The sequence below is a fragment of the Podarcis liolepis genome (genome assembly GCF_965112155.1).
Source record: "Podarcis liolepis genome assembly, chromosome: 8".
In the NCBI taxonomy this organism is placed as follows: domain Eukaryota; kingdom Metazoa; phylum Chordata; class Lepidosauria; order Squamata; family Lacertidae; genus Podarcis; species Podarcis liolepis.
The window spans coordinates 50032219-50051366 of NC_139560.1; the positions used below are offsets into that span (position 1 = coordinate 50032219).

At 39.3% G+C, this 19148-nt stretch overlaps 1 protein-coding gene across 6 annotated transcripts in view; it reads right to left on the minus strand.

Moving 5' to 3' along the window:
- SPIRE1 (spire type actin nucleation factor 1) overlaps positions 1-19148 on the minus strand; it is an 86683-nt gene that overhangs the window by 22447 nt on the left and 45088 nt on the right. For 3 of the 6 annotated variants that reach the window (XM_083518653.1, XM_083518651.1, XM_083518649.1), the window contains exons 5-10: positions 15936-16019; positions 15385-15549; positions 14345-14431; positions 13139-13268; positions 10096-10137; positions 957-1123 (exon numbers count right to left, since the gene is read on the minus strand). In XM_083518653.1, coding sequence (XP_083374779.1) covers positions 957-1123; positions 10096-10137; positions 13139-13268; positions 14345-14431; positions 15385-15549; positions 15936-16019 — 675 coding nt within the window. The remainder of the gene's footprint in view (positions 1-956; positions 1124-10095; positions 10138-13138; positions 13269-14344; positions 14432-15384; positions 15550-15935; positions 16020-19148) is intronic. The other 3 variants (XM_083518654.1, XM_083518652.1, XM_083518650.1) reach the window with 1 other exon arrangement.

The following is a 19148-nucleotide window of genomic DNA, read 5'->3' on the forward strand; positions in this document are numbered from 1 at the left end:
CTTAGGTTTTGTTCACTAAATTTTAGAACTGGGTTGTTAATCTTAAAAGGAAATGTGGAAAACCTCACATTTTGTCAAGACTGATTCATCACTTGTTTTATTTGGGGGAGGGAATACAGCACTATAACCCAACTGTAAGCTATTACTGAATACAGACAAGAGCAAAAAGAAGGTTGAACTCTGATAGACTTGTGACAGTCTATGACAGAAACTGTTATTCTACAAGAAATGCTATGTGCTGTTATTCAGCCTGAGCTTCCAGAATTTGGAAGGGCCATAAAGTTCCCTGGGACTAGAACAATCAGACAAAACCATGCCAGCACTCCCAAAGACACCAAACATGGACAGGCAAATATTGCAGTGCCTCCTCTTCACTCAGGAGTTTAAAGAATGTGCAGTGCTGGGCACAGGAATCACACACAATTTATTGAAAGATCATGCACAGCCCAAAGTCTCTCTTGTCTCCACTCTAGTTCCTGAGCCACCAACCTTCAAGGGATGCAGGGCCACCAGCTTTGCTGAGAAGCCAGACACCTCCATATGATCATCATCTGACAGTGGCCATTCCACAAGGCAGAAGGGAAGAGAAGGGATATAGACCAGTTCATTGGCAGAACTGAGAGACCAATAACTTTGGCTCTGCCTCTTCTTGAACTTCTTCTACCTCCCCCCAATGATTATTAGAGTAACTTGTAACAAACCTAAGTTTGCTTATTTCCTTCTCCCTTAGTCCTTTTCCTTTTTGTGTCATGTCTTTTTAGATTTTAACCCTGGGGGCAGGAACCTGCTTGTATTGATCTGTAATTGCTCTGCAAACCTTTTCTGGCTTAAGGTAAGATTTAAAATTAATCAAAAAACAAATATATAATACCTTGAACAAAAAATTCTGACAAAATAGAAATTAATCAACAAAAATGTAAATCCTGAAAAGAGGTTCAGACTAACCAGCACCTTACCTCTGAATCTGAGCTATCCAGTTCAGCCAAAGTGGGAGCTTTCAAAAGTCTCTTCCGTTGTACTGTCAACTTAGTAGCACCAATGCCATTCACCTTTGCTTCTGATGAAAAGCTGCCATTCTGACAGCTTTCTGAAAGATTTTTGGAGGCCTCTGGTGTTGATACATCTGGGGGGGGGGGGAGAAAAATTATTGTGGTGGCACAGTAGAAAAGTATACTCCACTTATACTTGTTTCTCACAGCGCAATTAATACTGAAGTTTCACAACTGTGAAATTTATCTCTTTTTTCTATAAAGTTACAGACACTGGAGTGCAATGTGGATGTGATGCGACAGAAAAGCATTAGTGGATCTGAGGAGGACGGGAAGCATGTGACTTTCAAAAATGTACTTTCAAAAACCTGATCTCATTCAAATTATAAACTTATTTGTGTTTCTAGCAGATAACCCTCTGCTCAAAGTTCAATAAAACCAATAAAATGTTAAAACTTGGGGAGCACTTTTGCCCATATGAACCCTCCTGTACCTCTACTAGACTACAAAGCAGTTCCCCACCCCCAGCTGTGCTGAAAGGTACCTATGTCAGTAGAGCCCGAGACTCTTAATTCCAGGGTTGTGGGTTCCAGCCCAATGTTGGGCAAAAGATTCCTGTGCAGGGGGTTGGAGTATATGACCCTCATGGTCCTGTCCAATTCTATGATTCTACGACCTATTTTTCACTCTCTGCCCAAATGCATATTCTGAATCACACACACACACACACACACGGTCCCTTCATGGGGTGAAGCAAGTGCCTACTGTCAGCTCCACATGGCCGGAGGGCAACAAGGAAGCACACAAGATTGGCTACTAGGTGGGGAAACCACCCCTGATACTTTTGCCCCCTGCCCAAGCATCCTTTAAAATCAAAAGACTTCCAGCTCCAGCAACTGCTCTGCAATTACAAACTAAAAAACTGACGGTCTTCAACCTGGTGCACATGGGCACCAAGGAAGGCTTGGGAGGGAGTCAGGTTCATGATTTCTGTTTACAGAATATCCCAGGTCCTGATTGGATGGGTGTTGTAATCTATTCCAATTGTAATCTATTCCAATAATCTATTCCAATTATATAAATCTGTGCTTCTATTTTTACAGGCAAATCTACTTTGATTTTGTGAAACTGTGGATAAACAAATCATTCATCCAATATTGCTAAAAAATAGTTTTAGCATATCAGCAGCCAGCTACTTACACCTTGCAGAACCCAAAGGAAATTTACAAGGAAACATACACACAAACAGAAAATATAACAAAAAGAATAGAATAAAGCGCAAGGATAGCTTGAAATGCATTTTACCAGACTATTTTTTGGTCACACTTGTAAGTATTTTGCAACTGATATGTAGTTGGGAAAAAACATTTGTTTTTACCTTTAAATAATTCTATTACCACTTAAGATATATATTTTAAAAAACCAGGAGTCTTGTGGCACCTAACACATTTTTGTGGACAACAGCCAACAAATGTACGAAGGGAACTAAGGGAGGAGGATTCTAAACAGTGAAGTGCAAGGAAAATGATATGCAGGTGAGTGCAGACTGTGATAGTTATGCTATTTCCACCATCCTTTGCTTTCCTTTGACTTCACTCTTTACAATCCTCTTCCCTGCCAAATGTGTGTATGTATGTGTGTGCATGCATATGTGTGTGTGTGTATAGATAAACATACAGACACAACTGCAGGTAACATTTGATGAAGAGGACTAGTCTATGGAAGTTTATGGGGGATTCCTATGGGTTTGTTTTGTTCTTGTTCTTATTATGTGTTTTGTGTTTTTATTTTGTATTTTAATGCTGTGAACTGCCCACAGAGCTTCCAACAAAGAGCATCAAACAAACAAACATCAAAATGAATTTGTTAGGTATTTAAGGTGCCACAAAACACTCTATTGTTTTTGCTGCAATAGACACTGGTGTCCCCCTATCATATGATATATATCCCTACCGTTTCCCAGCTTTTAGTTATCTCAAGAGAATCAAGGCCACAATGTCTTCAGACCAGTAAAAAAATAGAATAAAATATTGGAAGCAACTGCTTATAACCAGTATTCAGACAGAAACTAATTCTAACAGACGGTAAAGGGCAACTAACTTAAATTTACAGCAAAAAATACAGCTACCTATTAGATCTCTCACACACCACAAAATTACTGTAAATACAGGGCTTTTAAAGGCTGTTTTTTGTCAGTATAAACTCTGAAATGATAATTAATTAATTCAATACAGATTAATTTAGTCAGACAAATGGGAAGCAATAGCAGTTACTTCCGCTGTTAGCAATTCCAAGACAAACAGTAGCCTGGCTGCAGAATATACATTTCTCATCTTGCCAAGATGGAAAAATAGCTATCAAATATCACAGGCTGCAATCCTTTCTGGAAAACGGCTGAGTTGGATCTTTTTATAGTGCAATCCTATACATGTCTACTCAAAAGTAAGTCCATTTGTTTTCACTGGGGCTTATTTCTAGATAGGTATGCATAAGAGCCTTAATGCTATGACATTTTGGTATCAGTTTCTACTACTAAGGTGTAAAACAAGATAATACAAAACCAAAATGGAATTCACCTTTTCTTTCTAGGTACAGATTACTGTGCTTATCAAATGAATCAAATAGAACATAAATTATATATGAACATGAGCAATCATGTACCCATATGCTGTTTGTGTTCAAGAGCAGCTTTCATTGGAAAAGACAATTAGAACAGATGCTTAGGATTTTTAATATGCTGTTTGCCTAGATATGGGTACAATCTGGAGATGACAGAAAAATAAAAATAAGTCTCAGAATTGAAGCTGATTTCACAATCACAAGGTGACTTAGGGATTATCCAGACTTCCTCTTCCAGGCACAGCTCCGCACTTTAAAGCGCTCTGTGTGCAGAAAACCTATTGTTGTTTGCCCCGATTCAGTGGTAAAATGCAGGTTTGGACACAGAGCTTTAAAGTGCTGACCTGTGCCTAGAAATGTGGCACAAAAGGAATTGTGGGTGAGCCCTTAGAGAAGAACATGAAATGCATTCCCAATTCAATATGATTGTGTGGCTAGTCCATACTTAAACGTGTTGCTAGTTATAACTTGAAAAAGACAACTTCAAAGCTAGGGTTATGAATTTGACTTGTTTCAATAAACCATGATTTATGATTAACCACGTCAATGTAACCCCCGATGCTGCTAATCAAAATCAAAATCAAAAACAACTGATGTCCTCCGTGTGGCTATGCTGGGGGAGCAGTAGGGTGGCTGGGTGGAAAAGAGGACAGGGCACCTGCGCTTCTAGAAGAGGGAATTTCATTATGTATAGCTAAACCTGCTGGAATTCCTTCTTCTTGAAAAGGAAAATGTTATGGATAGTTGTAGCCCAGAGCCTCTACACCTTACCAAATTAATCTGTGGAAGACGGAAGCCTATTAGAGAAGAAAAGGAATTGGGATTAAAGAATAGGGTGACATAAATCCGTATATAAGAATTTATGGATTTATTGTTGTAGGTATGTTTTTTTTCTTTTTTTCCTTTTTTGTTTGATGTTGTCATTTTATTATTTTGGTTATTTTATTGTCTGTGTTTGTTCATCAAGTAAGAAAACAAATAAAAAGCAAAATAAAAAACACACAAATTAATCTGTGGAAATGATGTTTGACAGGTCTCCCTAGGCATAACTATGTTCATAATCCTAGTCATAAAAACCTTTGTCCTGGTTTCTTTTGTCATTCTCCTTGATGACCAAGTAATTGATTATCAAGGAAATTAGAAGTCTCCTCTTTCAATTGCAATAAACTGCACTAGATGGTGAGCAGGGCAGAAGTAGGGAGCACCATCTATTTCTTAGTTAACATTATGTCTTTGATCAAATCCACTTTCTTAGGAGAAATCCTAGTTCAGGCCTTTTCATTTAAAGATAAAATTCCTGATTCAATTAAGTAGCTGAATACCGGGAATTATGCACTGATATTAAAGAATCTGTTCCTAATCTTAATTTCCATAAACAGCTTCCTCTGTAACTTCCCTGTTAGTATACAGTGGGTTCAGAGAATAAGAGTTATCGTTTCCCCTGAAAATAGTTCCCTGGTGGGATCTTTGTTAAATTATTAATTACTGAATCCTCTTTGCACAGCTGGTCGAAACATCAAGTAATTTATTTGAACCATTTCAAGATCAATTGAACAACTGCTTCAGCTTCAGACTTTAAAAGTATTTAATTTACAAGCTCTATGGAAGTGGATTTCCAGTTACATTTTGGGGGAGCGGATAATCCAGGAATAGCTAGGTTAGGGAAACAATCCATCTCTCCCTTTCTTGTACCTTAGCTCTTCTATCTTCTAGTTAGAACCTGAATTCAAACCAAAATAAAATGGGCAGCACTTCACATACATAAATAAAATTGCATATAACATGAAATACACTCCCTGTCATCCTCTTTTACATAAAACCACTGAAATTCACATCTTTAAAATAAGAAAGCAGCACTTTTAAGCTAAAAACAGAAACAAACAAAAAACCTTCCTCTCCCAACACTTCTGTCTAGCCAGCTGCTAAAACTGACTAGAAGTATCAATTAAAAGGAATGTCTAAATTTAAGAGGCGAGGAAAATGTGAACAGCAAGCATGACCAATGTAGTAACATATTCTGATAACTTTAAAGTCAGTGGCTCCATAGGCATTCCCTATGTTCCTCTAACACACATTGGCACACACCAAGAGATGGAACAGTTCTTCTGGGGGAAACCAAGTATGGCAGCAAAAGCTTAAAGAAACACCCTCCTGGAGGGTAAATGTCAGAAACCTGAGGGAACTGTAGTGGTTACAGGGTGGGAGACAACTCTCAGATGGGGAAACTGGATGGACTCACTTTCCCTCCTGTTACAGCCACTCACTAGTTCACACAAATTCAATAAAAGGTGGCTAGCAGGCACCGCCTCCCCTTTCTGGTGACAAAGGCAGCCTCATGGAACAGGCTTCTACTGGAATGTTTGATGGGCCATGAGATTTGACTCCCTCTCCTTAGTGCTTCCCCCCCAAAAACATTCCGATTTATACAAGGGAGATGTCGTAATAAAAATCTAAGTATAACCGGGCTGTGAAAATTATACAGCCACATATGTTTTTGGCTAGCGGCTTGTCCAATGTTGAAGGACTAATGTAGAGTTGTGGTTCTGTGGCAACCTGTTGAAGTATAAATAAAACAGGGGCCTTGTTAAACCAATGGTCCTTGTTCCATCTGCATGTGCAGACTAATTCTCATGCCCTTGATCTTCCCAAGAGTCTATCTGATAGTTGACACACTTTGGTGTCACCTTCAGCAACAGGATTGTGAAGAGCAGCTGGAACTCTTTTCAGCTCTTGATAGAGATGAGGCCTTCCATTACTTACAGCCTCCTATCACATCCTCTTTACTCAAAACACTAACCTCTACTGCTGCTCAGACCATCTCAAAATGCTTCTTCATCCACATGTCCACTCTGACTTTAAGCCGTTGTTTCCTGTTACAACCCTTCCTCCAGTTCTACCAATATTCTGCACTTTATTTCCTTTCCTTCCTTTCTTGCCCCCACTCTCAGTTTTAAGACTGTAAGCTCCTTGTAGGTAAAGACTCTAAGGTGTCACGTACAGCAATGGTACTGCATAAACCAGAGGTGTGCAACCTTTTTGGGTCCATGGCTCCCTTGACCAACTACATTCTTTCTGTGGCACCCCTGTGCGGCTCAGGAGCCCAGTTATGTCACCCCTTGCCTGCAAAGCTGGCAGCCACTCACCACTTTTTGAACACCCCCCTTGTGGAGTGTTCATCAGCCTCCTCTCTTCTCCCCTCTCCTTGGGAGTCCTCTGGGCAGCTGCAGCTGCCATCACTGGTCTCTGAGCTGCCCCTCCTGCCCCAAAGAGAGATGCCTCCTCACACTGCCCCACAGGGGCCTGAGAAGCACCCCCTGGCCAGCCCCAGAGGCACCATTTGCCTGGAGAGATTGTAGCCAGGGCTGATGCAACTAACAGCTGTACAAGACTTTGAGAGGCAGAAACGTGAGAGGGCATCAGAGGTGGGAGGGAAGGAAAGAAGAACAGAGACCAGTGTTGCCCAATGCACCCCTGACTATCATTCAAGGCACCCCAGGTTGCCATGGCACACAGGTTGAAAACCACCAGCATAAGTGATTAATAATGATAGTGATGAAAATAACAGAGCCTAATTCAAATACAAAAGCTATACTTAAACTATTTGGACAAACATTGTAAAAAAATAATACAAATAAGACTACTGCTCTCCTTTTTGAGGGATTCCCTATTTGTAAACATCAAATCATCAGACAAAACAAGCAGGGAGGTTGATGATGATGAAAGCACCAATTAACATGGAAGGAAATGGAAATATCCATTTTTAAACAATTGAATAAAACATACACATATAGCAACACAGTTAAAGAAAACTCCTCAATACAGCCTATTCTTTCTTAATCCAAAATAATGATAACTGAAGCTTGTGCTGATCATGTGCTAGCCTGCTTCTATCCACAAACTCCTCAATTTGCTCCCCAAAAGCACAACTCAGAGGAAGGTTCAGAATTCAGATGATAAAGTACCAACATCACATTTCTGTGTGATGCACGTGCCTGCCTGTTATAAAACTTTTTAAACAGAAACAGAAAAGCAAAAGCTCTTTAGATAATATTCAAATCCAAAGCGTGGTTGAAATCTGTAACATGTTAAATAGTAAATCTACAGCATATTAATGTATTAGTGTGAAAGGTTATGGGTCAGATCCAACATATTACAAGTGGGTGTCCATTTGTGCAACAGGATTTCACCTCCCTTTCCTCCCCACAGCCGCCCCTCTGGAGCAGATTTTGGCGGCATGCAGGGGGGCTGAAATGGGGAGAAGAGAAACACAAAGCATTGTTGCGCAAGCCGGCAGATATCACTGGATGTCACCCTGTTTAATGTAGCACATATAATTTTAGTAATAGAAAAAAGAGAGTACAGTGGTACCTCTGGTTACAAATTTAATTCATTCTAGAGGTCCGTTCTTAACCTGAAACCGTTCTTAACCTGTGGTACCACTTTAGCTAATGGGGCCTCCTGCTGCCGCCGCACCGCCAGCGCATGATTTCTGTTCTCATCCTGAGGTAAAGTTCTTAACCCGAGGTACTACTTCCGGGTTAGCGGAGTCTGTAACCCGAAGTGTTTGTAACCCAGGGTACCACTGTATCTATTGAAACAACCTCATAAGGTTATGAGTTCAAGAAAGAATAGTAAGTTCTCATTTTATCTCCCTTCCTCCTCCCCTTTTCCATGTGAATTTTCTCTCTCTTAGATTTTCAGAACTAGCCATGGCTAATGTTATGCCTGCACGAGAATCTTTGCTGGCCCTGCTTAGCTCTCCCCAGAGTTCTGAAAGCTATTTTTAATGATAGTTGCAAACTCATATTTGGTGCTTACCATGGTTCGATGAAATACTAGTACACATGTGCACTAGTATATACTAGTACGCTACATCATGGTTCAGGCCCACTGTGAGCACCTGCAATGGTCAGGTAAATGCTGGGACTCATAGGCCCCAGGAAGGCCATTCAGAGCTAATGCTAGACTCTGAAATAACTTTTCATTTTCTTTGTTGTTATTTTTTTTACCAAAGTGGTGTCCATGCTGCAAAGTGGCTGCCAAGGCTGCATCCACCCACCATCTGCTTTTCCTCAGAATGCTTCTGGGACCTGATGCCAAGAGGTATTCTGGGAAATGAAAACGGCAGGTGGCAATACCCTCAGAAAGTGCTTCACTTTGCAGTGCACCTGTCACATTGAGAAAACATGTTAAGAAGTGACAAAGCTACTTGTTAAGCTTCCTTGATGCAAAGACCAGGGTGATATGGGAGGTCCTAGGAGGGGCTTTTCTCCTGGACTCCTTCTAACCTAGCTCTGATCTTGCCATATGAAAATAAAAGGGAAGGAAAATTCTCACGTGGAAGTGGAGGAAAACTGCATGAGCCTAGAGGCCACTGCTAATCGTGGTTAGAAGATCACAGTGGCGTAGCGTGGGGGGTGCAGGGGGGGCCGGCCGCACCGGGCGCAACATCTGGGGGTTAGGGTTAGGGGGCGCAAATCCACGAGTTAGGGGGCGCAAATTACTTGCCTTGCCCCGGGTGCTGACAACCCACGCTACGCCACTGGAAGATCATGCCTGTCATTGGCTCATGTATGAAGGGAGTTCTGGACCAACACTGTTGTGGAGCATTGCACTGGTACAGTGAACCAACAGAACCTATCTTCTATAAATGGTTTGTGAATAAATTCCTAAGAACCCAAGAAGAGTCTACTAGATCAGGCCAATGGCCCATATAGTCCAGCATCCCATTATCACAGTGGCCAACCAGATGCTTGTGCTAAATCCGCAAGAAGGATTTGAGCACAAGATGATTCTCCCACCCTGGTTTTTCCAGCAACTGGTATCCAGAAGCATTATTGCCTCCCACTATGGAGGCAGATAAGAGCCATCATTTGATAGCCCTTTCCTCCGTGACTGTATCTAATCCTATTTTAAAGCTGTCTAAGTTAGTGGCCATCACTGCCTGCCACGGGTGCGAGTTCCATATAACTTTGTGCTGCATGAAAAAGTACTTTCTTTTATCTGTCCTGAATCTTTCAAGATTCAGCTTCATGGAATGTCCACATGTACTAGTGTTATGAGAGAGGGAGAAAAACTTTTCTGAAAAACTTATTCCATGCCATGCATAATTTTATACTTGTCTATCATGTCACCACTTACTCACTTTTTCTCTAAACTAAAAGTCCCAAATGCCGCAACCTTTCTTCATAGAGGAGTTACTCTTTCCCTTTGGGTGCCCAGTCAGAGTAATGGGTGTTTACTCAAATATATTATACTAGCTCTGCACTCTTCTATAACTACAGTATTTTTAAAAAATAAATGTTTACACAAATGCTAATGATTTTAGTGTGGATCTCAGATGATATTTAAATTAATCTTAAAATCTGCAGACTAGGATTTGGAAAAACATCCTTCAGATGTTTTTCTTACATTAAACAAAGAAATGGAATGGAACACGATTTACAGTTATCACAATAACCACGTCAGGTGCTGTAGCACTTTTTACCTGACAAGTCAAAACTGTAAGACATGCTAAGAGGCCGGATTGCTGGAAAAAGAAAAGAAAAGAAATCAAAATGACAAAAGAAAAACAATCTGTTTTTAAGGGAACACAAAGAAAACAGAAGGTTAGTTTAAATGAGAGACATTTCAAATTTTATTATACAGGCCAATCTAAATCTGAAATGAGTCAGACACTTTTTCTTTACAGCAGTAAAGGTGTAAGTATAAACACTGCAACAGCATCATGGGAGGTTGGAAATACATTAACACCTGGATCCTAAACATGTATTTCCCTGGAAGGGCCAGTTTAGCTAATATTAACTCCACATGCAGAGCACAGTGAGTATGATATTTAAAAGATCTTTACTGCATGTGCAGCCCCCAATATGCACGTCTATAATATACCTATCATTGTTGCACATTCTCATCAGGGATGATGCTGGTGTACAGATACTCTGCATAACTGGGCTGCACATGTGGTGATAATCTTTTAAACATTACACTGCCTTCACATTACATAGCCATAAGTAAAGGCTTTCCTGAAGCCTGCATGCAGGATTAATACCTTCTAATTTGGCCCGAAGTCACATCGATTCCAGTAAGGGCCACTTGACACATGACAAATTACTTAAATGAGTGTAGAAAATTGCATATAAATCTTTGTGTACACGAATTTTTGTTGCTTCACATGTTTAATTGCTAGGAAGTTCTGACTGCTAGCAGGTTTCTGTGGCATATACAGTGGTGCCTCGCAAGATGAAAATAATTCGTTCCGCGAGTCTTTTCGTCTTGTGATGTTTTTCATCTTGCGAAGCACGGTCCGTCGCAACTGCGCCTCTTCAAGCGGCTTTAAGAAAAAAGCGCAAGACGTTTTCGTCTTCCGAAGCAAGCCCATAGGGAAATTTGTCTAGCGAAGCAACGCAAAACCGAAAAACCCTTTTGTCTAGCGAGTTTTTCGTCTTGTGAGGCATTCGTCTTGCGGGGCACCACTGTACACATGCAAAAACAGACCTGCATTTTTTCAGCTTTGATTTTGTAAATTCTATTTTATATTTCAAAATTATTTTGGTATAGGGAATTTGTCATGTTAGAAGTGGCTATGAATGTACTTAGGATCACTGGTAAAGTAAAAAAAAAAATCCTGTCACAAAGATGCTGCTGAAAAAGTTATACTGTAATAGAAATACATGCATAAATACATAAGGAGGGTGGGGGAGGGTGGCAAACATTATGGCACTACATTTCAAGGAGGTAGGCACATGCAATTGCAGAGGTACTAAAAATAGTTTGGTCAATTAATCTCAGTACTGGCATAAAATTCCTTACTCTACTCCCAACTGTAAATTGCCATAACTATTCTTATATAACTATTCTTCAAAGGTATCTATCATTCTTTTGATGAGAATAAGGTCATCTTGGCTGTAAAAAGAGCAGTTATTGGTGATTATAGTGTTTTCTCTAAATGCTTACAGTGCTTCACATACTTCACTCGGTAATCCTTACAACAACCATGGAATGTAGGCCTGTATTATCCACAAATTACAGATGCAGAATTAAGATTGAAAAATGGTGGTCTGCCTAAAGCTGCCCAGTATGCTAACATTTGAACTAAAACATGGAAAAGGGCCTTATTGGTTTACAACTCATGCTTTTAACCAGCTGACTATATATGCTCTCATGAAAACTGAAAATAGGCAACTGCTTGCACTGCTGGTGCATAATTATATACTGTAAAGCTGGATGTGTAAATAGATAACTTGAACAGCAATAGTATTCACACTGAATAGTCTGACACTATAATTTAGGGGTTGCTAAACTCCACTTTGGAAGAAAAGATCCATCCTCCCTAAGCAAATTTTTCTGCCTTCTGGCAGCAGCAGTGAAAACAACAAAAATTAAAGTAACACTGTGCTGGTATAGGTGGAGCCTACTGCCCTGATGGGGATGAAGATGGTTCCCTCCCCATTTATAGGCACTACCTTCTTTATTGCCTGTGACATTAATAGTAGATACACAAGTCCTCTCACGGTGGTGCTGTTTTATGACTCTTAAATAAAATATTTAATATGTGAGAGTTTCAGCATTTAAAAATAATTAAAATAAAAAATAATAATTAAAAATAAGTGTCAGACAACAAATATCTCTCTCCAGTTGCATCAATGCCCTATAATTTCATTGACTTGTTTTTATTTAGTTTTTGAGAGGATGTGTGTTCTTGTGTCCAATGCTGCAGCATATATCTACTTTGATTTTTATTAATGTAGAAAATGGTATGGGTATCACACACACTCTTCTCCAAGCTGTTACATGTGGACTAGATATCACACTATTGCATTTAAATGGAATCTTGTAGGACTACTGTGCAGAAATTGAAAGAGAAGTTAAAAACACACACCCCATACACCAAAAGAATAAGTGACATGTTGCTTTGTACAAAAGGAAAGCAACCACTGCTACTTGTCAATAAATTAGTGGAAAACTACTCCATGTGTCCAGCACAGGTCACTGTGGCAATTATATTTTCCTAGACCAACATAAGAAAAATGAAATAACTGAACATTGAAATAGCTGGTCTAAATCACTGATCATTATTATTACTTTAATAAATACAGAGTCCATGTGCCTTTTAATAAGCAATCAGAGCTCCTGAGCTTGCAGACATTCCATTTCACTTTAATGACTATTCTTATGAAGAGAGCTCAGTGAACATACTGGTTTTTTCACACATGCAAGAATCAAGCAACTTAGGTACAATCACCACCTATCAAAATCAGCAGGTGGGTTTTGTTTAGCAATTTCCTTCCCTCTTTAGCTCTTTACTCCCCACACCCCCAAATCAGCACAAAAGGACATTTCAGAACAGTGTGCAGGTGTGTGGGGAATCACTGGAGAATGTCTCATTCCCTGTTCTCATGATAGAAGGCTCTTCTTCATCAATGAGCCTTCAGTAAGCGGAAGGACACCAGTTGGATACAAGCCATTAGAAATATGCAGTAATTTCATCAGCAGAGTACCACCCAGGACTAATATAATCAAAATCAAAATACCTAGCCTGCTGCGCCTGATCTCATCAGGAGAGACGGGCCTCAGTTTTCTTTCAGACTTGATTTCTTCCAGTATTCTTTCATGGAGGCTACGTGGTCTTGGTGGGGTTGGTTTTAGTTTTCTTGCAGAGGCCTTGTGAACATTAATACAAAAGTAGAGAATTCATGCCAAACACTTCACATGAGATGTGTACAGAAAATTATTATCATGGTGAAGTCTTTCATAAACTAAAACACACATAGGGTTATGGGATGGATTCAGGCATTGATCCAGACAGGCTTATATAATAAACCTTACTGGTTTTGAACTAGATCAAATTCAAGATAGCAGGTCTGATAGACATTGTTTCTTCATGTTGTTTCTCCTCAGTGCTCAATGCAAAGGCAGCTAATTTTTTTGGTAGTAATTGTACTTGCCCCATTTAGAAATTAAAGTATTCCCCCGCCCCTTTTCAAATAAAAAGGGTATATATATTCATCAGGAACTGGGCATGATAGGGTAAAAAACAACAACTAGGAGGCTACAAGTTAAATGAGAAATATGATTTATAGTGAATGAAAACCTCTCCCTCCTTGAATCAAGAAATGCAGGTGCAAATAAAAATTGATATTGGAAAGTGTGTGGACAGAGTCAGGAATGACAAAACCCAGCAAGCAAACAACAAGGCTAGCGGATATAGGTTTGTAAGGAATGCATATTAATTCAACAGGGAGTCTGGCAGCAATAAAGTTAGTGCTTGTCTGAATCCTATGTATGTTAAATACCAAGGGGAAAAGATAGCATGACCAAGAGGAGGAAGTGCATTTGGGCATACCTGTCCCTGGTTAAATGGCTCAACAAGTGTGTGAGGAATTAAGAGAGGCAATGTCTGGGCAGGAACTGGCCACAGAAGGGAGGAAGAGTACAAGACTCAAGCTGAGAAAACCTACTGAGAGCAATATACTGTGAGCAGGGAATTCTGATTAGAAGGAAAGTGAAAATACCAGAGAGTTTTATTTTAAAAGAATTCCTGTTACTTGTTTTAACTTTCTATGCAAGCATTATAAAGCTGAAAGGGGATAGATTATACGGAAAATGTTTGTGTTTTCTATTCTACAGCACTTTTCAGGTGAGAAGTGGTAGGAGCATCAATAAAAACAATTATTGCAAACAAAATATATTTAAAAGCTACATCTTAACTAGGAAAATGCACATATCAGATTACATACTGGATTTAATGGAGGTCGCGATCGGATAAAGTCCAAGATAATATCATGAGCACTCTTTTTTAATCGTGGAGGGATATCCCCATTGACCTGAAAGAGAGAAAACTAATGTTTTATCTGCATATCTGTATCATCTGGTAATTTGAAAATGGAAGCAGGGCAATGCATCCTAAAACCATCATAATCACTGAAACGCATCAACGGTCTTCAATCAGCTAAGGGGTGCTGAAGATAATAATACGTTGTTTGACATTAAGAATTATCTTTGATGAATCAGACCAAAAATCCAGAACTATCACAACAGCAAAAAAGAAGCAAGGCACAATGGGACGAATTCTGCTTGCTGCAGCCATTGGCAACCTCCACCTACATATTGCCTGCATTTCACCCACCCACCCAAATTGCCAAAATGATCATAACAGCAGCTGCTGGTCCAGCATTCTATTCTCACATAGGCCTGAAGGCCACAAACAGAATATGAATGCAAGAGCACTTTCCTCACTTGTGATTCCCAGCAACAAAGCTGTTATATGCCCTATAAGGCTTTTTCCGCCTGGGCCCTCTCTCTGTGTCTCCCTCTGTCTGTTTCTCTCTCTCTTTTACTTACTTACTTACTTACACACACACACATTCTCTCTCTCTCTCTCTCTCTCTCTCTCTCTCTCTCTCTCTCTTTGGGCTCTCAAATTTCAGCGGTGCCCCATGCAATGCTAAAATTCAGCACCCCCTGCCTCTCGTGCTCTGTTCTACACCATTGTTGAAGCATCCCTTGTGGCACCAGGACCCAGTGCGGACAAACCAGTCGCACAGCCTTTAAAACTGCCTCTGCACACACCATGGAAGAGGAAGCAATTTCCAAAGGAGTGGTCTACAGAACAAGAGTGGGCCTGCAATGTCCAGAGGTCTGCATAATGCCATCTATACAAGCTGCAGGGTTTCCACCACTATTCTATGGATATGTGTGGAATCATAAACCTGACTTTCACCAAAAGACACAGTGAAAGGTGGTCATTTCTTTTTTAACTTGTGTTGTCACAGCTTACCATAACTTTCCTTAAAGTATAGCGTTTGGATCGAATATCATCCATCAGCATCTCATACGGAGTGAGCTGATACTCTATGGGAAGAGGATTGAACTGACGTTCTTTAACTTTCTTCAGTTTCACACCATCTCGCAAGTCTCGCATGACCTGCACCCAAAACTGAGCCTGAAGAATCAAGAACATTAATATTTTTCAGAATCCATAATCAAATGTTAGCCCACTAAGAAAAATAACTAAGCTGAGCCAAAACATAATGATCACTAGTTTAAATTAAATTTTATAACTTTTTCTTAGTTGTGGTTTTAAATATAAAATTTTATAAGCTTTTATAGGCATTATATAAATTGTATAGATAATGTTTATAAATTTATGATATTATTATGTTTTTATTGTACACTACCACAATATGTTTAAAGAGTTGGAGGTTTGGAAATATGCTTATCAATAAATAAAAACACATGAACAGTAAAAAAAATAAATAAAACACACTCCACAATCGTACACAATATTTGGCCACAATATTTAGTGTATTATTTACAAGGCAGTATTACCCAATCAGCAGTTTTTAAATCATCAAGATCAGCGCTGGAGTCATCAGTTCCTCCTCTGTCCATTTCCTGCATCTTCTTCAAATTCTGCAGGTTAAAATAAAAGGTAGATATGTTGCAATGAAACAGCAGCAGTATGGTCAGAATTGATCAGAACCAGCCCTTTCATAACCAAAAGAGGCTTTACACTAGTGGAACGGCATCTTTGAATCTCAGCCAATATATTTGCAATGTGGGCAACAGATGATGAATAGAGTGGGGAAGAAGTGGGGCCCAGAATCAAAATGGTAGAGACAGAGAAAGGAGGGGCACAGGCAAGAAAACAACACAAGGTTAATGAAAGGGGTTCTAGTTGTTTCAGTTCTACCTTCAACCCTTGTTACTCTGGGTTTGATGTCAACGCAGGACTTCAAGAATGGACTCTGGCTTATCAGTGTTGGATCAGTGGTTGCTAAAAAAAAGTTGTTATCCATGACTTGATTCAGAATGACACTGCTGACCTGAGATCTAAGAGGGTGGTATCAACGTCGAAGCATGTGCTACTGGCTAGCTGCTTCTAGGCAGTTAGATTTGCAGATTATTCCCTTTAGAAGGTCTATATGGTCTAACACTGGGGGCCCATTAATACCTGTGAGTGGATGCATTGGTTTCTGTTTCCCCAAAAAGTGAAGTCTAGAGGTTGAGTAGGAGGTCCTCTTTGGTGGGGTACTCATATACCTAATATGAAATGTATTTGAACATCCTGCCCTATCTCCAAGCTATTCACCGTACTACCACCACCACTAATAATAAATAGCTGACATTTGTATAACATTTTCAGGTGTTAAAAGTACTTCACATACATTAACTAGTTGTAATAGTTACAACAACCTTATAATCAACCTTATAAACTTGTAATATAAGGAATGAAATCTGTTCATCTGTTGTTTAAATTGGTTTATTTCTAGATTTCTAGACCTGACCTTTTAACTTGATGTAATAGTGTCATATTTGTCACAGTTGTGTCAGATGAAGCCATGTGTATGTTTCCCTTCTATTGTTTTCTTATTATTTCCTGCATCTGTATATAAATCTTTCCACCAAGGAGATTTAATTATACACTGCTCTGCTTAACACTAGAAATCTCTGCACCCCTGCCAATTGAAAGTTTTGTATAAATAATGTGACACATTCCATTATAATTTCACCTAACTGAAACCTGAATTTCACTCATTGTTGTTTCGGGTAAATAAACTAACTTTTTGCTAAGAACATGTTGTAAAAAGCTGCTGAAAATTTAATGATCCCAGAAAAGGTTGACATCTGTTGGGAAAGATAATACAGGGAAATCTCCCCTGAGAGATCATTTGAAAGCTTGAGCCATTGAGAGAGATTGTATTTCCTTCTTTATTTTAAAGAACAAGAGTTACTGCTTTCTATACAAAAAGACAGGTAATAGACAGTTTGGATGCTTGACGTGTAAACTCTATTGAGTAAGCATGTTGTTGTTGTATTCCAGAATTGTAAAACCAATTCAGCCTGACTGCTCTATTATGATCAAAAACTAATGAAAATGAACATTAGGGCAGCAAGTTTCATGGCAAGAGGTTTAATGACATCACTACTTCCAGCAAATTAGTCATGTGCACAGTCAGCTTCTGCAAAAATTATGCAGAACAAGTTTCTACTGAACTCATTCTGGGGGAAAGGCTGTAATTCTGAACAAAATGCAGTGAGTGCACTTCCACAGCTGGCTCACCACACAAAGTATATACATCTGTACACATTCTAGTTTTATCATATCAGCATGAAAAAATAGACCCTGTGGATGACATTGAACAGAAGTCGAATCCTCAAATGAGATTTGTTGAATTGACAGGAAATGGCTCATTCTTTATTGAGCCAAAGGTCACTGCAGCATTAAATCAGAGTGCACACTCTAAACCTCTCCAGAGAGCAGTTATTTTAAGAGCTTTCTGGTCACCACAAATTTAAGTCTATCAATGTTTTAACATACCACCTATAAGAGAAATGCTAAAAGCTGCAATATTAACTTCATTTACCTGGAAGTAAGCCCCACGGAATTCAGTAGGACTTACTTCTGAGTAAATAAGGTTAGGATTGTACTGCAAGTGACTGTCAAATCTCTGTCGTCAAAAGGAATTGTTAAAACTAAAAGGCTAAAGTTACCAAAATCAGGTTGCCATTTTAATATCAAACTTTCATTCAAAATTTGCAAATGTGTGAAAGCTCAGCACTTGTCTCATATTTAAGTATGTGCAGCATTACATTTGATCCCATTACATATTTTATTAATTCTTAGGGCTGGATCCTCTAGTGGAAGCCAGCACAAGGATTCCTGCTAGTGCAATGAGGCTTTCCCCTCTTCCCAATGCGTCACCCAAATCTGCTCTGGAGGGTCAGGAAAAACACCCTGAACAGCACACAGTGGGAGGAGAGGGGAGATAATTCTGCTGGGCAAGTAGAAATGCTTGTAATGATTGAACAATCTATTTAGTGTTGTATTTCACCCTTAAATATTTAATTTTATCACAATGCCTGCATAATTAATTTGTGTTATAGAGTAAATCTGATGAAATTAATGAACCTAAGTTATTAACTAATTAATTAATTAATGAACCTAAGTTATTAACTTCAATGAATTAACTCTGAGTAGAACTAGCATTGAATACCACCATTTATTTTTATTTAGCTGAGTTTATTATATGCAGCACCATACTGAACAAACTTGAAACTGTAAGAGTATGAAATGAAAAGAAACAGACAAGAGAAGAAATTTGTTGAAACTGAAGAACAGAAATATTGTTGAAGAGGAATAACAAAAAGAAATAGGACCAGTTTGAAAGAGCCACTGGGGAACCAGCTCCAGTTGTGCCCCCCCCCCCGCCTCTCAGGAGGAGACAGAGGAAAAGGGAGGACAAAACCACACACAAACTGCCCAGACTGGGACACACAAATGATGTACTGTATAAGAATCTTTCATATCACTAGAAAGGTTCAAATATAGGAATATTTCAAGACAGAGTAAAAGCCATAGGCAGGCTAGGTCTGGAAGAGGACGAGAAAAGGTTCTAAAAATCCTACCTATCAAGTCCAGTGGGAAGCATCATCCTTACAACAGAATGTCCTCCAACCTATTCTGGCAAAAATTACCTTTTTTGACATAGTATGTGTACATATTAGTGTACAGAAGAACGAAACAAGTCTCAAAAATGA